At 32.2% G+C, this 20,571-nt stretch overlaps 3 protein-coding genes and 1 long non-coding RNA gene across 5 annotated transcripts; 2 read left to right on the top strand and 2 right to left on the bottom strand.

The window, feature by feature from the left end:
• Window positions 1-890: 890 nt before the first annotated feature.
• On the bottom strand, window positions 891-5,211 carry LOC100799259 (uncharacterized). Its single transcript, NM_001252840.2, has 7 exons — window positions 4,982-5,211; window positions 4,842-4,887; window positions 4,673-4,743; window positions 3,787-4,031; window positions 2,701-3,370; window positions 2,538-2,617; window positions 891-1,329 (listed from the first exon to the last, which is right to left on the bottom strand). Exons 1-7 carry the CDS (start codon window positions 5,126-5,128, stop codon window positions 1,257-1,259), a joined length of 1,332 nt encoding a protein of 443 aa, NP_001239769.1. The 5' UTR covers window positions 5,129-5,211; the 3' UTR covers window positions 891-1,256.
• On the top strand, window positions 1,143-2,111 carry LOC106795717 (uncharacterized). Its single transcript, XR_001384451.2, has 2 exons — window positions 1,143-1,272; window positions 1,675-2,111. It is a non-coding gene; the product is annotated as an uncharacterized lncRNA (long non-coding RNA).
• Window positions 5,212-8,555: 3,344 nt separating the features above from the next.
• Window positions 8,556-12,648, top strand: NAC42-2 (NAC domain-containing protein 42-like). 2 transcript variants are annotated; one of them, XM_006595507.4, is made up of 3 exons: window positions 8,556-8,995; window positions 9,525-9,832; window positions 11,885-12,366. In XM_006595507.4, exons 1-3 carry the CDS (start codon window positions 8,752-8,754, stop codon window positions 12,311-12,313), a joined length of 981 nt encoding a protein of 326 aa, XP_006595570.2. In that variant the 5' UTR covers window positions 8,556-8,751; the 3' UTR covers window positions 12,314-12,366. The 2 variants fall into 2 exon arrangements, with proteins under 2 accessions (XP_006595570.2, NP_001242528.2); NM_001255599.3 differs by having other exon boundaries at window positions 8,743-8,995; window positions 9,528-9,832; window positions 11,885-12,648.
• Window positions 12,649-13,902: 1,254 nt separating this feature from the next.
• LOC100792926 (switch-associated protein 70) lies at window positions 13,903-18,477 on the bottom strand. The gene is made up of 10 exons (XM_003545213.5): window positions 18,297-18,477; window positions 18,089-18,196; window positions 17,762-17,823; window positions 17,580-17,663; window positions 17,426-17,457; window positions 17,250-17,331; window positions 16,197-16,425; window positions 15,086-15,313; window positions 14,625-14,917; window positions 13,903-14,373 (listed from the first exon to the last, which is right to left on the bottom strand). The coding sequence occupies exons 1-10, from the start codon at window positions 18,306-18,308 to the stop codon at window positions 14,031-14,033; spliced, it is 1,473 nt and encodes a 490-aa protein (XP_003545261.1). The 5' UTR covers window positions 18,309-18,477; the 3' UTR covers window positions 13,903-14,030.
• Between the last annotated feature and the right edge of the window lie 2,094 nt (window positions 18,478-20,571).

The following is a 20,571-nucleotide window of genomic DNA, read 5'->3' as shown; positions in this document are numbered from 1 at the left end:
ACACAAACAAAACTGAGGTTGATGGGTGAGATGTGGGGACACCACATGAGAAAGAGGAGGGGGATCAATGTTTAATTGATAGGGCATGCATGCATTCAGAATACGCACGTAACTATACTTTTCATCTATTGGGAAGTTTTCCTGCGTGTTAGTCTTTATAACTCACATGTGGTCTTAAATAAAAGTGGTAGTAATCGACTACTACTAAATTGACAGGAAATTGATCAAAATGTATTCGAAACACTTTATCATTTTGTTTACAAACGCGCTACTACTTTTAAAACCATTGAAAAGGTGGAACGTGCCCAGATGACAAAATAGGGAACGAAGAGAAATTCAGTTTGATAATAGCAATGTCTTCATTTCAGCTTTTAATTCTTGTTCTTGGATCTTATTTTAGGACAATAATTGAATTTATCCTCTCCAACTCAAGCACTATCTCTTTTGGTTATATAAATTTACATGTCAAGAAATAATTCATATTATTTGGGTCACTATTGTTTAGTACGCTGAATTAACTCATTCACGGGAAACATTTTATATATATAATATAAAGAACTTCAACCAAGTCTTTGATTAAAGAAAATCAGATGTGTCTCTTGAATCAATTTTTAACACACACACACACATATATATATATATATAAATCAAAATATAAAGTAATCTGAAATTAGGTAAAGATCTCTTGCAGCACCACTATTTGTTTGTGAAAGAAATCTTGTAATTGTAAATGCACTAGGAAAGAATAATGATCTTCTCTTTATTAAAATGGGAAACATCATAGAAAGACCCCTCAAAAGATTGGCCAATTGTTCTTTTAAGTCTTTCAACTTAATTTTTTAAAAAAATAGACACTTTTTCACAAAAAAAAATAATGTCACCTTTTTATATCCACGACTAACAAATATCAATTTATTCACAGAATGATCAGCAGCTTCTCATGAGAAGAAATCATGAAAGAAATCTGACTGTACAGATCTAAGCTTCCTACCGTTCTTATCCAAAACCATTCAGTTCTATCACTTTCCTCCTGTGAATGAAAATTTTCCTCACTTCTTACGCATATATATAGTTCTATGGTACTGCAAAATTTGTATAATCAACTGCTGATACAAAGCAACCAGCATGCTGAATGATGTTTATTCGTACTTAGTTTCCAGAATATTGAATTACTTCCCATATAAGTGACTACAACGGGATGGGATGGACATATACAGATATCAAAAAGCCACCACAGGCAGCAAATGAGTCTCCGACTATAGCTGAGATAATGTAGTATCACTTTCTTCAATCTCATCAAATTCCACTGGTTTCCCACAAACAAGCTTCCTGTAAATCAAATATCAAATTATAAGGACATTTATACATTCATATATTAAGAATCAACAACTTAGAAATAAAACAATACAATACAGCTATTTCAAAATAAAAACAGCAAATTCTCTAACAAAATAAAACAAATAATTTATAAAAACAATGGATTAGATGCAACTAGATGATAACTGATGTGCATAAGTAGATTATCTAATTAAAACATACAAGAATTAGTAATATTCTTTCATTTCTATTGCTTCTTTTTGTGTGAATCATTGGAATTTCGGCATCCTCTAAGTTTTTGTGCAGTAGGTGCCTTAAACTGCTAATTTATATGTTTTGATGGTTTTTATTTTGCAGATATATTAGCAAGGGATAGAGAGAAAAGTTGAAGTCTGATGGTTCACGCTCAACGCGCTAAGCTTGCTTAGCGAGCTATTGTCGCTTAGCGGTAAGGTTTCCGTTCAGCGCGAAGAAGCAGCATAGAGAACCTGCAGTCAGGCAAAGGGGCGCTTAGCGCACATGGCGCGCTTAGCGCCCAACCACTTACTCGCGCTCAACGCGTCGTCGCAAAATCTCAAACTCAGGAAGGGTTTTTATGTGAAAAACGGAGAGAAGAAAGAGAGCTCGTTCAAAAGATAGAGAACCCAAAAGCTTGAGCTAGAGGAGGAAGGCAATCATTAGGAGCTCATTCTCATCCATGGATTCATATCCATTCCTTATCCCTTCACCTTTTACATCCTTTTGTATATTTGAGCCCTTCATCGTCTACTTTGCAAACAAAAATGATTTACTTAGCCTTTCTCCAATTTATTCATTGATTGCACACAAATTGAATATGCGCTAGCTTGAGCACAAACAAAATCCCTGTGGAAACGATACTCGATCTTACCATTTTAAAATACTACCTGGATAAATTGGTACACTTGGCAATGAGTTAACACTAGACATGCCGAACAAATGGGTATTCTTCAACCATTTGGAATGATTTTTTATCCTTCAAATGTGCTAAACTCAAGTGAAATTTCTAGTGTCAACAAAAATCAACCATTACTAACATCCAGCACATTATATATATGGCAAGCATAACATGCACCAACTGAAATTGTCACTTGTCATGGTTAACAGAAATTCTACAAGGTTAAAGATTTTTTTCTTCTTTTTGCTCCGTTAATCCTTCTTATCAGGTAAACAGATTACAATCAATTATTAACTAGAGATACCTTTGAGATATAAAATTCTCAGACAGTGCCTTATCCAGCCTCTCTTCAAATGGGGTTGCATGCCATTTTACTTTCTGGTCCTAGGGACAATGAGCACTAATCAGATGCTGTATATAGATTTAGAAACCTTATAACAAATAATGATAATGATTACAAGCCATACCTCCTTGTACTTAGTTGTTGAATTCGGGATGCCATTGTCATACCACCACTTAAATGGCATAGGCGAATGCTCCTTGATGGTTGACACAGGACTTATTCTAGCAGACAAATTTGATTTGACCTCATCGTCATTTTCTTTTGAAAATTTCTTGGACCCTTTTTCTGGGGTAGGAGTTTCATTTTGAGCTTTCTCAACCAAATCACTCAGCTCACTTGAATCTTCTTCAAGGTTAAAATCTCTCTCCTCGAGTATTTTGCACCAGAAGACATTATCACCTGGTTTGTTAGTTGGATAGACAAACTGGGACCGAACTTGAGCCTTACCCGTACGTAACTCTTCTAATGATGCAGGGTACACAGTTCCTGGTGTTTGCATCTCGTCAAATAACTTCAACGGGGTAGGATAAGGAGATGGTTTATATGCACTTTGGCTATTTGGTGACTTGTTTTCCTTCATATGCCAATCATCTGATGAGCTTCCATAGGTTGCCAAGTCAGTTTCACTTTCAAAACGAACAGACTTGTTCTTTCTCTGAGTATATGTGGCTAGCAAAGGTGAAACCAAAGCTGCATTCCTTTCAGACCTATCCGCCGTATGAAGGTTCCCTGACCAATTTTTTTCCATATAGTCAACAGAGTCATCTTCAGTATCTTGTGCTTTGGAGATACGGCTGCAAAAGAAATGAAATTAACATCTGATCAGGTTCTAGTCCTCCCTCCAATATAATTATCAATGGACAATTCTAAGTTCCAACCAACAATCATACAATTAAGTAATTATCTAAAATCCAAAATATGAAAGAAAGGATGCAGGAACCATTTGAAGGGCACTTTTTTTTTAAAAGCAGAATGAATGCACTTTTTTTTAAAAGCAAAACGAATTGTCTGATTCTATATTATAGTTAAAATGCAGTTGCTATACCAGGAGCTCTAACTATTAGGAATGTATCTAAAGCTTACTATAAAAATTGAGAGTAATAATTGAAGATTCACCTATCATGCAAATTGACTAAAATATAACTTGTTCAAATTCATCATCATTCAATATCAGCATTAACAGAAAAAAAAAAATAAAGTCATGAATAACCTGCTTGGTGTGTGCTCAAATGAATCCATGCTATTTCCCAATTTTTGGCAAAGATTTATGGGAGTTGGTGGATCAAATGGTTGGACATCCAGCTGCAGTTTCTCCACAGACGTGTTAGGAAGCCAAGAATGAAATCTTGAAGGGTCTGAATCTTTATCAGGAGCAAGTGATTTCAACTTCTCAGATGCTTTACGAATTTCAGCAGGTGTTCCTGCTAAGGTCCCACAAGCTTTAAGAAACATAGCCTGTAGAAAGAGTTTATATAGTGAGATCATCAAAATTCAATTGACAATAACAAAATGAATACAACCCATAAAAAATGCAAGAAGAAAAAAAAAAAAACAAATTCTAAGAGTAACTTGAAAGTATTTGAAATTTGATATATACCATGGTGCACGTATAATCCTCTAGGCATTGGATACAAAACAGGTATAACATGAGGACACAGCAGATCATAGAAAGAGTGATAGATGACATGACTGACTTTTCACAAGCCAAAATTGAAAAAAGCTAACTAATGGTCTTAATTGTTGTCATTATTCAATTGTTTCCAGTATGTTTAACAGAAAAGGTTTATGAAATCACTCTATTGCTTTCCATATTTTTTCTTTATACTACATTCATGAAGGTTCGTAAAATTTACAAATTCACAACTGTCCAAGAACAACTAAGAAACCTATACTATGTCAGTTTGCAGATTCCATTTTGCCCAGCTTAATGCGAATTCACAAGATAAAAATTGAACATTATTTTACTCGATGCCCTAACTAGTTCAAACAAAAAATACAAAAATTAAAACAACCAAACACCTGAGAAAAACCATTAAAAAAATCATTTCAGCTGCAGTAATAGTGCAATACCAATATCAATAACAATATGAAAATACCTCATCCTTAAGCCCCTGGAAATCTCCCTCAAACCCAACACCATCAATCCTCGCAGAATCATCTCTCTCTTCTAAAAAGGTTATATCACAAAATTAGCGGGAAAAATAAAAAAGAAAACGTAAAAGCGAAAAGAAAGAAAATGAAGGAAAAAAAAAAAAAAAAAAGTACCTTCAGATAATAAAGAAGACGAGCGATTTCGAGATACCACAACACCCTGGCTTTCCACACAGCGAAAATTCTAATTACTATTAAAAAAATAAAGTAATTCGTGAAAACAGCAAAGACAAATGCGAAATGCGAAATGTTACGGTGGATTGAGTGGAGGAGGTAATCAATTGCGATGTGTTTGTGCGGCGATTGTCTCTGATCCTGAAGCACGCGAAGAAGAAGCCCATCGCTTTGGTGAAGGATCGGAAGAAGAAACGGATCATGAACCCTAACACGCTCCTCAGCATATCAGGGAATTCAGAAACCTTAACTTGGAATTCAGTTGAGAATCGAGAGAGAGAGAGAGAGAGAGAGAAGTGTCTGGCGCAGTGAGGTGCCTCCGTCCCTGAGAGTCGAATTTGAATTTTGAAGTGGTCCCAGCGAGGGAAATTAAATTAGAATTATTAATAGGATAAATATATATTAATCTTGCAACGTAATAGGACGTAGATTAATTCATACACGTATTAAATGATTATTGTTACTCAAAAAATTAAAATTGACTATTAAATGATAATAACATTAATTATTATTATAATAACATCAAACATACAACTAATTTTACACAATTTTATAATACAAGTTTTTTCCCATACAAACTTAATGAATTATATATTATGAGTTTAATATCATTTTTGACCCATTATATATTTTACACTTGTTTCATTCTAATACATTAAATTTTTGATCCTTTAAATTTCTAAAGTGTCTCATTTTAATCATTTCTTTTAATTTCTACCAAAAATGCTAGTATTTTATTAACCTTTAAATTTTGAAATGATTTAATATAATGACAACTAAAAATTACTCCAATCTTTATTTTAGTTCAAAAATTTAAACCACAACAAAAAAGAGATGCAAGTATTAGAAGTAAGGGTGCCACTAGTAAAAGATAAAAAGAAAAAAGAACCATCATCTAACACCCTTGACGTCTCTTTCTCATCTTTCCCAGCCTCAACCCTTCTTCATCCAATCTAAATGATGGAAAAAAAAGGTTAAAATTTAATCCAATCTAAACTATTTTGACAAGTTCAAGTCACGAATTTAGTCATACACTCATACTCAATTCAAATTAATTATTCATGAACACCCCTAATCTTTAGGAAAAAAATATTTATTATAAATTTACTATATGAAATAAATATTTGTCATTAAAATCAAACTCGTAATTTGGCTTGTGAAAGTGAGAAGTTGTTTTTTCTTTAACAACAAAATATTTATTAAATCCGTGAGAGTTATCATAAGTTGTGGCACCCAGTACAAATAAGATTTCACATAACATTAAATGGCAAAGGCCTATTTAAATGCTCTATGCATTAAATTATAAAATAACAATTTTGACCATATTCCCTGATCCATAACAAGATTACAGCCAAAAATATCCTCCTTCCATGCTCATTTGTTGTAGTTCACGTGTTCTGATTTAACTTGTTACTAGATATGTGTCTTTCTACAATTTAGTCCACGAAAGTCTAAAGTCACTCTCTTTTTAATTTCTAAATGTATTTTTTTTAATTTAATCCTAAATTTAATGAAATGACAAAAAAGTGAATAACTTAGGACTAATAGGGGAGTAACTTAGAACTTTTGAAAACTAAATTATACAAATATTAAAATAGTATTTTTTTTTCTACCTTTGACATATATTGAATTGGTAAATTTTTTTACCATTGATATATAAATACATAATTTTTATTATTTTGCTATAGTGTTAACAAAATCATATATGAAACAATTTAAGAAAAAAATATCATTAGAGTTTTGTTAAATAATAATAATTTAAATAAACCAATCCATTTGTCATAAAAGAATTTTATTTGGTCTTCCTTATTTCTTTTTCATTTAAGAATTTTCAAATTAGTAACATTAATTTCAAAATTTTAAAATTGGCGTCTGAAACTGAGGAAAACGTCATAGATGAAACATTTTCCTTGATGATAGGGACCTGAGGATAGGGGATCCTCTTCCACTGCTCTATCCAATGCCATTGGAGAATCAAAGATTTTAATCATTGTGTTTTCTCGAAATATGCATCTTCCACAAGGTGTCTTGAGCTTGTTAGATCCTAGAATGTGCCAATTACAAGAACGGAAGCAATCATTATTCTAGTACACTTTGGCTCTATTAATAAGTACAACATTAGAAACTTAAGTGATGTTTGTGTAACATTTTTTCTTTGTTCTTAGATTAAGTGCGCTTTCTGCTCTTCTAGCATTCATTCATGATGATGAACCAAGAAAGACTGGAATCCAAAGCCAAGAGTAAACTCTTCTGGAAGTTCAAGGAGGAAGACAAAGCTATGGGCAACAAATTTATACTACTTGAAAATGAAAATGAAAATGTTTCTCCGGTAAAGATAGTGTACGTGACACAACCAGCTCTTGGAAAAATCAATGTGATGGAATTGATTGAGAAATTCAACACTCAATCTGATGAGTTTATATCAAAGAAAGCATCACGACCTTGATTTGTAGTAATGACTTAAACTCTGCTTCAAGTAGCACAAAGATGTTTGCCTGCGTATGATATGATGCATTATTACATAAAATAGACAACAATTCTTGCCGTATAGATTTCTTGATTACTATGTAACACCACAATTTCCTTCCTAACATGCATAACATAAAAAATAAGAGCATAAGCCACTAAATTGAAGCCTAGTGGTAAAGGAGTTTAGCGAATAGGTTAAAAACTTTTCTATTGTTATTGTACCAAAGAAGATAAAAAGGAGAACAAACAGATCTAATATGTGTTCTCAATTCTCAGTTAATCAATTCAAATGTTGGAGAATTAGATAAGAGTGGCTCTTAAGTCTCGTCTCAATGAATTGCAGAAACTTAATTGAAGATAGATTGTTAATCTGAAGGCTCGTGATTTGGGTTTTTGCTTCTTATTGTTGTCACTAGTCCTTATCATTAATGAGAATCTAAAAATAGACAAAACCTGTTGCTTTATGATAAAGACCTAAACTTAAAAGTGACATCACCCAGGAGTCACTCCAGATAAAAGTTTTGAGTCACCTCATATTGTCACGTATGAATTATTGAGGATCAAAGCAAATACTTAAAGCGAGAAGGGACGAAGAAAATTCATGCTTGTATTTCTAATTTCTTGTTATCGTATGTATAAAAAGAAGAATACTTCATATTAGAATTAATTGGTTCAGGACAAATATGCAACTATGGCAAAATGTCTTTTAGAAAGGTAGAAGTCAATATTTGGAAGGTTTAAATACATTTGCAACAATGACATTTTTTTTTATATAAAATGTTCTTATAAAATAAATTGTCCTTAAAGTTAAGAATGAGAAACAAAACAAATACATCTTATAAGAATTAAAACGAAAAAAAATTATAAAGATAAAAATAAAAAAATTAAATTATAAGAACGAAAAATATATTTAAACTTATTTGAAAAAAGTTAATAATTTTGAAAATATTTAGAACTACAAAGTAATTCTGATTAATTTTTTTTTGTTAAAGTTAGCTTTTGGAAAATTCTCTAAAAATAAATTATGCCTTTGAAATCTCTTTTGACTTTTTCCCTTCTTAATTGCAAATATCTGTTCCATTCCGACTTTTCCCTTCTTAATTGCAAATATCTGTTCCATTCCGATCCATATATGTATGTAATAGTCAAAGTTGCGCCCACTCTTGTAGACTTTACTCCGTTGTTGCCCTCAAAGCTAACATCGATTCAAAATTCTTGTCATTGGCATTTCACCTTTCTCGATTAATTAACCTTTGTCTTTTGGAGGCACCTAAATAAATTGATATGTATCATCAGGTCAAAAACTTTCAATTTACACAATGAGGTGACAAAAATTAATATAAATACGTGGAAAGGAGGAAAATAATAATTTACACGTTATATGAAGGTTCCCAAGTTTTCAAGTGTTGCACACAGACTAATAATGGATGTGGCCAAGTTACATAACTCTGATGATGATGATGACAAGAAAGAAGAAGAAGTTGTGCTTCCTGGGTTTAGATTCCATCCAACAGATGAAGAACTTGTGGGGTTTTATCTGAGACGAAAGGTGGAGAAGAAGCCTCTGAGAATTGAACTCATCAAACAGATTGACATCTACAAATATGATCCATGGGATCTTCCAAGTAAGATCAGCTTCCTCTTTAATATATAGTATTAGTTACTGAAAGTGAATCCTTTTGTTTCTGCTGCAGCAGATAAATTTCACGAGTTTGGTTATGATTCTTGATATATATAATTCAATAATTAAGGACTAGAGTGTTTGATATATATAAATTGAATGAAACAAGCTAGGATAATTAATTAAGCTTAACCAAAGAAAGCATATATATATATATAAACTTAATTAGCACATCTTAATTATTAATTATATGGATAAACTTAATTTGCGAAGTTTTCATGTGAAGATGTAGAAACTCAGGCTTCAATAATATGTTATTGGATAAAATATAAATTGAAAAAGAAGACAGATTTGGTGTATATAGGCATGATATGTACATGTAGCTGGCTTTCGATTCTAGGCTAGCTAGTTAGGTGTGCAACTAACTAGCCACCCCATTTTGATTTTATACATTTATTGTATGGATTAATTCATGATTTATAATCTCAAGTCCTTTTTTTGTATGCTGATAACTAATTAATTAATGCATGAAGAAGTGAGTTCAGTTGGGGAGAAGGAATGGTACTTCTTTTGCATAAGAGGGAGAAAATACAGGAACAGCATAAGGCCTAATAGAGTGACAGGTTCTGGATTTTGGAAAGCCACAGGGATTGACAAGCCTATATACTGTGTTAGAGAACCCCAAGAATGCATTGGTCTAAAGAAATCATTGGTCTACTATCGTGGAAGTGCTGGTAAAGGTACCAAAACTGATTGGATGATGCACGAGTTTCGCCTCCCACCCAATGGAAAAACTAGCAATAATCCACAAGCTAATGATGCCAATGATGTTCAAGAAGCTGTAAGTCAATTATACATATGTTACTCTTTGTTTCCTTAATATCTATGGATCGTTAGCCTACAAAATTTTACATAATTAACGAATCAGAAATCATAACTAATAAATAACTTTTACAATACTAAATAGTTATTATAAAAATTAATAATAATTTATAATTGAATCATACAGTATAAAAAATCTGTACATAAGTGCATACACTATATATTTTTTATAATCTAAGAAGACAGTGTTTTAAATTTCTTTTTTATGTTGCATGTATTTAAAAGAAGTATAAAATATATAATGGGAAATAAACCATCTAGAACCGCATGTAAAGACAAATCTGAGATAACATAGTCAAACGACCACAACAGTTTCTGAGATTCGGGGTTAGAATCTTGTTCATACTCAAGAAGACCACAAACAAACAATTGTACTTATAAATTATATTCTAAAGTCAGAAGCACGTTTATTAGACCCCAAAAGGGAGAAATGTATATAGATAAAGACACATGAACCAATTTATTTATTAAATAATCACATAAACTCTTCTAGGCTGAAATAATTTAGCAAAGAAGGACATGACACTTTCAAATAAGAATTGTGTTGTGCCGTAGCTGTATACGTAACCATGTCGAATATTGTATAAATTTTTTAATTGTAATATTGTATTTTTTATAATTTTTTCAAACTTGTGTATACTCATCACAACAATTAGATGATTTTTTCTATTATATTTTATTATGTTCATAATGCTTTGTATTCATTTTTAAAACATGATTTGTTTCTGGTGATTTAAACATTATTTTATATTAACTTTATATTAATTTACATACTATATTATAGCTTCAACGTTTTCTGTAATTTTCAAATTTTGTTATGTATGTTATCATATGTATTTTATGCATATCCCGAATTGTATCTATACTTCCTAGTAGTTAATTAGCCTTCCTTATGATTTGTAGACCTAAACTTAAAATTAAGGTAGTTACTATATACACTTAATATTCTGTTATTAAAAAATGTTTATATATAATCTTGGGTCTCAAACTTCTAGCACACTTGGCATGTACAATGCATGAAAAACCCATAAATTTTGGCTCCACTGCCTATATGTCAGGATACGGGTGTTGCACTTTCTTGCACAACAAGTTAAGTTTATACTATTTGCCTATTAGCTAAAAAAAATTAAAATATATGCTTGGAATATCTTGTTTTATAATATATTATAATGGAGTTTTAATTAAACTAAAATCCCTAAACTTTAATTTATAGAATTAAATAAATACAATTAACGTATTAAAATTCATAACATACATGTTGGTTCCTCTCTCTCTCTCTCTCTCTCTCTCTCTCTCTCTCTCTCTCTCTCTCTCTCTCTATATATATATATATATATATATATATATATATATATATATATATATATATATATATTGGTTGCTTTCAATATGTTCAGTCTAGTCTAATTTGTGTTTGTGACACGTTTCTTAGGTCATTGGCTCGTCAAGCTCTTTTGAATTGAACGAATGGGATTTAATAGTAATTAAAGAAAAGAGAAAACAATGAAGTTAGTAGTACACTATCATTAAACCATATAATTAACTTAAATTAATAAAAAAATGTAATTATCAAAAAAACTTTTTATAGAAAAATTAATGATCGTGTAAAACCCTTTATTTATTTTTTGACAGGGTAAAAACCTTTATTATGAACTAGTGAACTACATATCAAATTAGTTATTTGTAGAAGTACTACATATCAAATTAGTAATTTGCATTGTTGGTTTCCCACTCAACCATACGAAAAAATAAAAGTAGTAGTACCAAAAATTGTGCTATTAATTTACTTAACGATGGTTTACGTAAAAAGAAATCTCGCAATTAATTGTATACACCTCGAAAATTTTGTGTGGCTCTCTTCTTAGCGTTACATAAATTGCATTTATTTCATTTTGTGGCACTCAGTTAATGCGATATCGACCTAGTCAACTCTAGTATTCTGTCTCTTTTGTTTGCAAGTTTTTATGTGTCTTAATTTTTTTGAATGTCTTTTTATTTATGGGGTTCGCAGGAAGTGTGGACGCTATGCCGAATATTCAAACGAGTCCCAACTTACAAGAAGTACACACCAAATTTGAAAGACTCGGCAGCACCAATCACTGAGCCAAATCACCCCACAAACTCTTCAAGTTCCAAAACATGCAGCTTAGAATCTGACAACTGCAAGCCATACTTGACTTTCACAAACTCATCATCACCACAACTCATTCTACAAAATGAAAGGAAACCAGTTATTAATGGACATGTTGACGTTGAACGTAACCACTTATTTCTAGGTCAATTAGGCAATGTAGCTCAGGCTCCAAGTTTTTGGAATCATCATCAGAATAATAATGTGGAATTTGCTAATGAGAATTGGGATGATCTCACATCTGTGGTTCAGTTTGCCATTGATCCATCCAGGGTTTCTGATCATAGTAAAGAATTCAATAGATTTTAAGAGCATTTTGATGCTTAAACTACACTAATAACAGTAACATAGTTTTAAACTTTTAATATCTCTCAGTTTGACCAAATAGGAGTATTTTGTTATTTTTTCTTTGGCCCATTTGACAAAATATATTATTGTATGAACGGGTTATAGTTTTGATATTATTTGTCATACATATGATACCCTCTATTCTTTTTTATCAATCTCATTAGGGGAAAATTCTTGTTCCTTTTTATTTGTGTGTCTAAATATAATTAACAAAGTATTGATTATTTGATTTAATTAACTTTACCCGTCGTGTATAATAACAACTGACCGTAGACATTACATTTACAGAGATTACCAACCCATGACAGAGATTACCAAAAATTAAATCAGGGGAAAATAAACAGCTTATACCAAAAAACAAGGGGGACTAAACCAACCCATGACAGAGATTACCAAAAATTAAATCCCTCGATGAAACCTATAGGAAGGTTTACAAGAGTTGTTTCTATAGAGATAATCTAAAATAAAAGAAGGGGAAAAGTCCCACCAACAAAAATTAGAACTATACACTTCTAAGGCCGTTAACTTATCTGCTTAAGTGCTGTCTTCTCTAAAAATATGGGAGATGCGAAAATTCATCTTATTACGGAGGTTCCAAAGGACCAAGTTAAGAGACTTGCAAGCAAGAGTTACCAAAGTCGAATCACATTCTAACCAAAGGAAATGCCACCCTTTATCATGCGCAAGCTCAATGGCTCTCATGGCTGCCAGCAACTCAGAATGATGGGAGGAGGACACCCCATAGGACTCAACAAAAGCACCAATGAACATACCAAGGGAGTTCCTAAAAACACCACCATTAGTCGCCCTTCCTGGATTGAATATACCACATAAAATTGGGTTGAAATAACACAAACTTGTCCTCAAAATTCATTGGGTCTAATTTAACTTTTTTGGATATATTATGATAGAACAAAACAAAATTTTCATTATATTTCATTTCACTCGAATTAATTAAATAAATAAATATGTAATAAAATTCACTCACTTTCATAATATTTCTTCCACATTTTGCCAATTCAAACGGTATCCTTATATTTCATTTTCATCTAGACGCATACATAACTTCGAAGTCAACACTTTTAACAACGCTCCGATAAATTCGGGTTGGAAATGGGAAGTGATGTGAACACTTAGCAATCCCATCAATGCTGTCTGTGTTTTTGTTTTTTTTTTTGGTGGAAACAAAATAGTTGTTAATACAATAGGTATCCCAGTAAAGGGCATAACTTAGGAGGAGGTGAAAAGAGGGAGTGTCAGGTTGCAACGATTCTAAAGAAAGTCACGCACTAAAGTCCTACTTCAAGTTATTCGTAAAACATTTGTGGGCTTTTTTCTAGTCAATTCTTCAATATTTATGATACTCCATCCCATGGGACTCGAAAAAGCTCAGTTGAGTTTAATTGTTGTTGAAGGTCCTCAATTCATTGTGGATAAAAAAAGGGCTCTATTCGTTGATCAAATGTTACATATCACAGATGATTTATCGGTCAGCTCGTGTTGTATTACATTACATTTACATAAGAAAAAAGGTATTCACTTTCAGGGCAGGTCATAACGCAGCTTGATTAGGCAATGATAAAATGAAAACAATATGGTTTACACGATCATCCAACAAAATGGTATACAATGCCTAAAGTTGAAATTTGCTCTATGTTGTATACTTGTGAATAACATATCAGGGTTGATGGAAAGAGTTAGCTCCTTGTTCATGGTGGTGATTGGTTCCAGGCTGGCTAACCACAGGAATATCCAAGCTGCTTCCATCAGTTTCAGGAGCTACTTCCCTTACATCAGCTATCCTCGCCTCTGTAGCCTGAATATCACTCCATTCATTATCTCCAACTGGTTGAATGTTCACCTGATCTGTTGCCATGTGGACTACATTCTCTGCAGGGACGGGGATGGCTCTAGAAACACTCAGGCATGCTTTATCCACATTCTCTTCTGTGGGGTCAACATGCTTTGTATCTGAGCATGACTCTGTCTTCTCAAAAACTTGAGTTGTATCAATGTGTTGCCTGTTGAAAAGAAAAATATCTGCTATGTCAACTTTGGTTTTATGATGCTCCACATTTCATACTGATATTCAAACTCAATGAACTCACAAAAAGGCAAATAAACCATCAAAAGTCTCCTTCCATTTCCCTGTTTCACTAAGTATTGATATATACTATTTCCATCTTTATGTTTAGGTGGGAAAACAGAAGTAGCCAACAAATCTAATTTAACAAAATAAAAAGCAAGGGCAAAAGAAAATAAGGTGTTAGACCTTTGAAGTTGGGCTTTTAGTACATTCACATATGCAAGAAGCTCTTCCTTCTCTTTTAATGCTGCGGATTCTCTCTGAACAGCCTCCCTTATCCTAGTTTCAGCATTTGCTTCTGCAACCCTAACCTTTTCTTCTGCTCTTACTACAGCTGCTTCTAAGATCACATCATGCTCTCTAGCTTTTGCCAGTTCAGAACGCCACATATTTGCTTCCTGAATAGCAGCATCTCTCTGCCTGATTAATTGCTCTCTTTCTTTGCTTAAGCCCACAATCTTTTCTGCAGACTCTTTCAGCTACCCAAAAAAAACAATTTAAGACAAGATGAACATTCAAGACAATATCATTGCAAGTAATACCCGTACATAGTAATAGCTTAGGGTCAATTGTAAAAGCAGTTTAACAAGAATCACTTGAATCATCAGCCAAAAAATATTTTCAAATGAACCAGCCAAATGGCATACCTTCTGTGTAAACAGCTCTTGCTGCTTCTCAGAATCATTATTCAAACGCTCAATTTCTGCACAAGCAATTCTCCGATGCTCATCCATAGTATATGCAGCAGATGCTGCAGCCTCAGCAGCTTCAGCAGTCTCAGAGAGTTTATCTGCTATATCTTTTATAGTTGAATCACGTGCCCGAAGGTCTCGAGACAAATTCTGTAGCTCCTCATCCTTCACTCTAAGTGTTTCCTGTAGAGTGGAGTAGCATCTTCAGAACCGAAAGACCCAAGAAGACAATAAATACCAACATAAAAACATTAAAAAACAAATACATTCTCTATTTATATCCACCATCCTCATTTCCTCTTCAAAATCTTGGCCACTACGCCCCCTCCCCCTTTAATAGATACTATAAGAGAAAAAGTGATATTCCACAATATACTTTCTTCCTTTTTTTTGCTTACATTTCTTTTTCTAAGCAAGTGAACATAAATCATAAGTCTGCAAACGTCAGTTAGCCAAGTAAACAGTGATGAAAAGGGTAGACCTCCCTTAACCCCAAAATCGAAGGAGTAATTCATGCATTTTCAAACAATACCATGACAAGGAAAGACACATTTCTTTGTTTAATACATGACAAAGGCATACAAAGAAGCCTTATCATAATTCAATTTCAACCATATTGTGTATCTTGCCACAACCATTATTTATACAAAAGTACAACAATTAGTTCCAAGCATCACACAATCAAAATTCATAAAAAAAAAAATTAAAATGTTCTAGCTAGTAACTATCTAGTTAAGGGTGCATTTGGTTAAGCTTTGACAAAAAAAACACTTTTATGATATCACTTTTCTTTTTACCTTCTAAGAATAGTACTAAAAAAAATTTCCTCAGAGTTTTAGCTTATTATTAAAAAGTTTAATTAAACTTTTTATCACTGTACATGACACACATGTTTAATCTAGTCCTTGCACAAAAAGAAAAGGTTTCCAAATCAGTCCTTGTATATAAAAGGCTACCAAAAAAAAATTAATAGCTATAACTATGCAGTTCTCTGCAGCACCATCACAAATGCTGAACTATACATTTGAGCACAAGAAAGACAGAATAAACCAGAACTAGATTGTACCTTCATGATTGTTAAATCATCCATAGGACCATCAGTAGTCCTATTATTCATCATTCCCAGAGCATTTCGCAAAGAAATCTGCATTGCTGCTTCAATTTCTTTTGAACATTCCAAGGCTGTTGAATTGGCTGCAGCAACAACTGTTGCAACAGTTCCTAATTTTGTAGAACCATTCCCACTTAAGGAATTCACAGCTTCTTTATGGGCTTTTAGAACCAACTGAGTTGCACTAATGTCAGATGATAAAATAAATCAGACAACAAAATAATTACAGCTATTAGACAGGAAAGCAAGAACACCAGACAAATAATAGTTATAATAAATAATAATAAAAGGAACATAAATATAAAGGCTGAACTATGACATGACATTAGTATTCTGCAGGTCTCCCTTTCCAAGCAAATGCCTATTCCAATGAATATAAAAACACACTGTTCAAAAGAGTTAGAAAATTGTGAAGAACTGCAGTTATGACTTGTGAATCCTCAATAATTTGAAGCATGACAAAGTAAACAAAGTTTTGTAAGGAACTAGAAAATAAATGATAAAACTCAAAACAAATGCACTAGTACATTTAGGTTCAAGCATGCAGTATTTCATTTGTAAGCTACACCTCTTTATACACTTTTGAAATACAAAGGGATTATAACATTTATACTAATACATTCGACAACATAAAATAAAAAGGATAAGATTATATTCCTTGGAACTTGGCCCAGAGGGAAATGGGAGATAAAAGTGTGGGATTATATTGAAAAAAATCCAAGTCATACATCGGTCAGAGATAGTGCCAAAATATAATATATAAGTGAGGGGCAACCCTCATCCCATGAGCTAACTTTTAGGGTTGAGTTAAGCTCAAACCCACATTCTAAGATGTCCTAGATCCATTAAAAGGATTATCCACCATGTTAGTGCCAAAATATAACATATAACATCGGTCAAAGATAATGTCAAAATATAACATATAAGTGAGGGGCAACCCTCACACCATGAGCTAACTTTTTAGGTTGAGTTAGACTTAAACATGCATTCTAAGATTATAAAACTTACTGTAAAGTTGACACCCATGCTCTAGCTGCACCAGGAGTCTCTGCACAGAGGAAGTAATCCTTTTTCTGTGGTGTCCCAATATCTAAAGAAGGCAATTAAGGTAACAAGCAGAGTGACTTCCATCAATTTGCTACAACCTGATGATTCATAAGTAGTAAATGCGACAAAAAGGATACAAAAGCAGCACCCATCGTACTTTGGAAGCCCGCTGTAATACACAGAAGTAAATAAAAAACCATGTCAGTATAAGAAAATTCATGCAACAAAATTTCATAAAAACATATCTGGAAACTAGGAAAAATAGGCTTATGTTAAAAACACCATTCTTACTGGAAATTCACGGGAGATATGGTGATGGTGCTATTGGCGTCAAATATAATTGTTCCTTTAACAGAAGGTTCATTTCGTCTTATCCTAAGGAAAGGAAAACATTCAAAACAATACAGAAGATCAGTAATCAAAGTGATTTTCCGTTTCCCCACACAAACAGAAACCAATATGCAAACACATACTTGTATTCCATTCTCCCCGTAGTCGGGTCCAAGATGACCCAACGCTCGTTCCATTTTCTCAGCTGTGAACACAAAAGCGATTCTTACACGAACTGGCTTTTTTTTTTTTTTTTTTCTAAAAGCATCAATCAATAATATTTGGCTATTCAAACGATTATAAAACACATAACAAAACAGAACGCGTTGGAACTATAAGACGATCAGAACATCGAATAGGAAATTAACAATTGGAATTCGGAAAAAGAAAAAGAGTAAAGGCGAAAATAAAGTGAAATTGAAGTGAGAAATAGAAAATAGGTATTGAGATAAAGGGAGTGAATGAATTACGGTTTCAGATCTCTTGAGAAGTGGTCCTTGCAACAGGTTTCTACCGGAAGCGGAAGCGAGCTGGCGCTTGATCTTCTCCAAGCTATTCTCGGTGTTTTCTGCAGCTCGCTGTGTCATTGCAAATTCAGCTCAGTGTCATTAACAGCGATTCAAAAACACACAACACACAACGAGAGTGAGAAAGAGAAGGTGTCGATTGATCAGTTACCGGAGAAGCCATGAGCGGAGATCAAGACTTTCTCGGAAGCTCAAACACAAAGGGTTTTTGGTGATAATGATATTCCCCCAGATTTGCGTTTTCGAGTGTTTGTTTTTTACTTTTTAGAAGAAAATATTGAAAGAAGAATAAAAAGTTTAGGAAATTAAATTATTTAATGGGAAAGACCGGTAGGTTATTTGGCATACTGACTTGCAGTTGTGCAGTTAGCTTCACTTTTTTCTGTGTTGGCCAGGATTAATAATTTTAATGAAATTAATTTTGAATAATGAAATACAATTAAGATTGCATATTTAAATCTATTTTATGGATTTAATTATTCATTTTTATAGTAATTATTTTAAAATTTTACTTAAAATGATTTATATTCAGTTTATAATGTAAAAAGCCTTTAACTAAGAGTGTATCAAAATTAAACACTAATTTTATATTAAAAACATGATTTTAAGTTTTTTAAACATTTCCAATGTATATATTTTTACACTATCAATTAAAGTAAGAGTTTGCAGTGATAATATCAATAATTTTACTTGACACTTCTTATTCTCAGTTTGGCTTTCTATTAATAATACATCACTTGGCTTATAAAAAAACTATAAAAAAATTTATGTTATCAATAAACCAGTATTTTAAGATGTGCTGAAAATATATTATTTCATATTACTAGTTTATAATAAACAATAACTTTTAAATGTATAAATTATGTTATGTTATATGTTATAGTTAAAATTCACAATTAATTAATAGTTTTAAACATATAGAGTATATGTTAAATTTATAATAAATAATTTATATTGTGATATAGAAATATTTTGAATTATTGATATAAAGACAAAAATAATATTTTGAAACAAATAAGATGTTAAAAATAATTCTTAAAAAACGTTTTTTATTGAAGAAAAACTCCTATAAACACTTTCGAAAAATTTGAAGAATAGATCTTCCACCCACCCATCCCCTTCACTTCCACCAACCAAACAAAGTGTATTTTTGTTTTGGTAAAATTAAATTTTAGGAGAAGGAAAATGATGTTTTGGTACAAGACACAAAAAGTTCTAGTTAAAAAAATATTACTAACATTAAGGAAACTAATTTGAAGAAATGTTCAATACTATATAGCATGATTTTCAATGCTACTCTTATCTGGTATATGACACGGTAGGAACAAGCTCATTTGGGAAAACAAGCGTCCAACAGCTTTTCAGATTATTTTTTAATGCTAAACAATATTTGTGTGATTGGACTCAAGCAAAAGGTTTCCATAATTATGCTAATACTGATTAGGAGATTTCTACTCGGATTTCATGTTCTCCTCTCCCTCAAGGATTCGTCAAATGCAACAACATTAATGCCACCTTCCATGTAGATATTAATAGCACTAGTTGGGGCATTTGTTGTAGAGCCAACCAAGGCAATTTCAAAGTTGCCATTTTTTACAGTGAAGGTCAGTTCTTTCCTATTGCCGAAAGGGAGGCCTTGGGCTCGTTGAGAGCCCTCAATTGGTTATTGGAGAATCACTTTTGCAGAGTGATTTTTGAAATGGATAGTAAGCTAGTTGTAGATAAGGTCTATAGTATGACCCAAGATTTTTTTGAGCTTAGTGTCATCATTCAAGAGTGTGCATACATATTCTCCCTCAATCCAAACTATTTGATCTAGTTTATCAAGAGGCAAACAAACTTTGTCACTCATTCCATTGCAAGGGTGGCAACCGATTTTGCCAGTCTCTCAATTACCTTTTTGTATTCAACAGTTGATCATCAATGGAAGTTCTTCAATTTGCTATTGCAAAAAAAAAAAGAGTACTTGTATAATTTCAATAGTTTAAACACTATTTAAGAGAGAGGATGATGCTTCAAAAACAAAGTTAATGCTTTATTTTGTTTTTTATTTTCTTACTTAATGAGTGAGATTTTGAACAATATAAATACCCTATTCTCGATATAATTATTTTACTTTTATTTACCATCCATAATAAATTTGCTTTGATCTTGAGTTAGAAATTAAGAGTGTCTTTCAAAAACACTAATCTTTTTCGCACTATATAATTGTTGTTTTTTAGAATAATAGAATTTTATACATGATAAAAATTAAATGTGTATTTTTCCATTAAATAGATTATCTCACTCATGTCATATAAATGTAGTGTAACTTATACCATTGCACAATCTTTTTAGGTTACAATTCACAGTAGATTATTAGTATATATATATATATATATATATATATAGTATATATATATATATATATAAAATCAAATTTATAA

The sequence above is a fragment of the Glycine max genome, chromosome 14 (assembly GCF_000004515.6).
Source record: "Glycine max cultivar Williams 82 chromosome 14, Glycine_max_v4.0, whole genome shotgun sequence".
Classification (NCBI taxonomy): Eukaryota; Viridiplantae; Streptophyta; class Magnoliopsida; order Fabales; family Fabaceae; genus Glycine; species Glycine max.
Note: the sequence above shows the minus strand (reverse complement) of the source record. Positions and strands in the feature narration are given on the sequence as shown.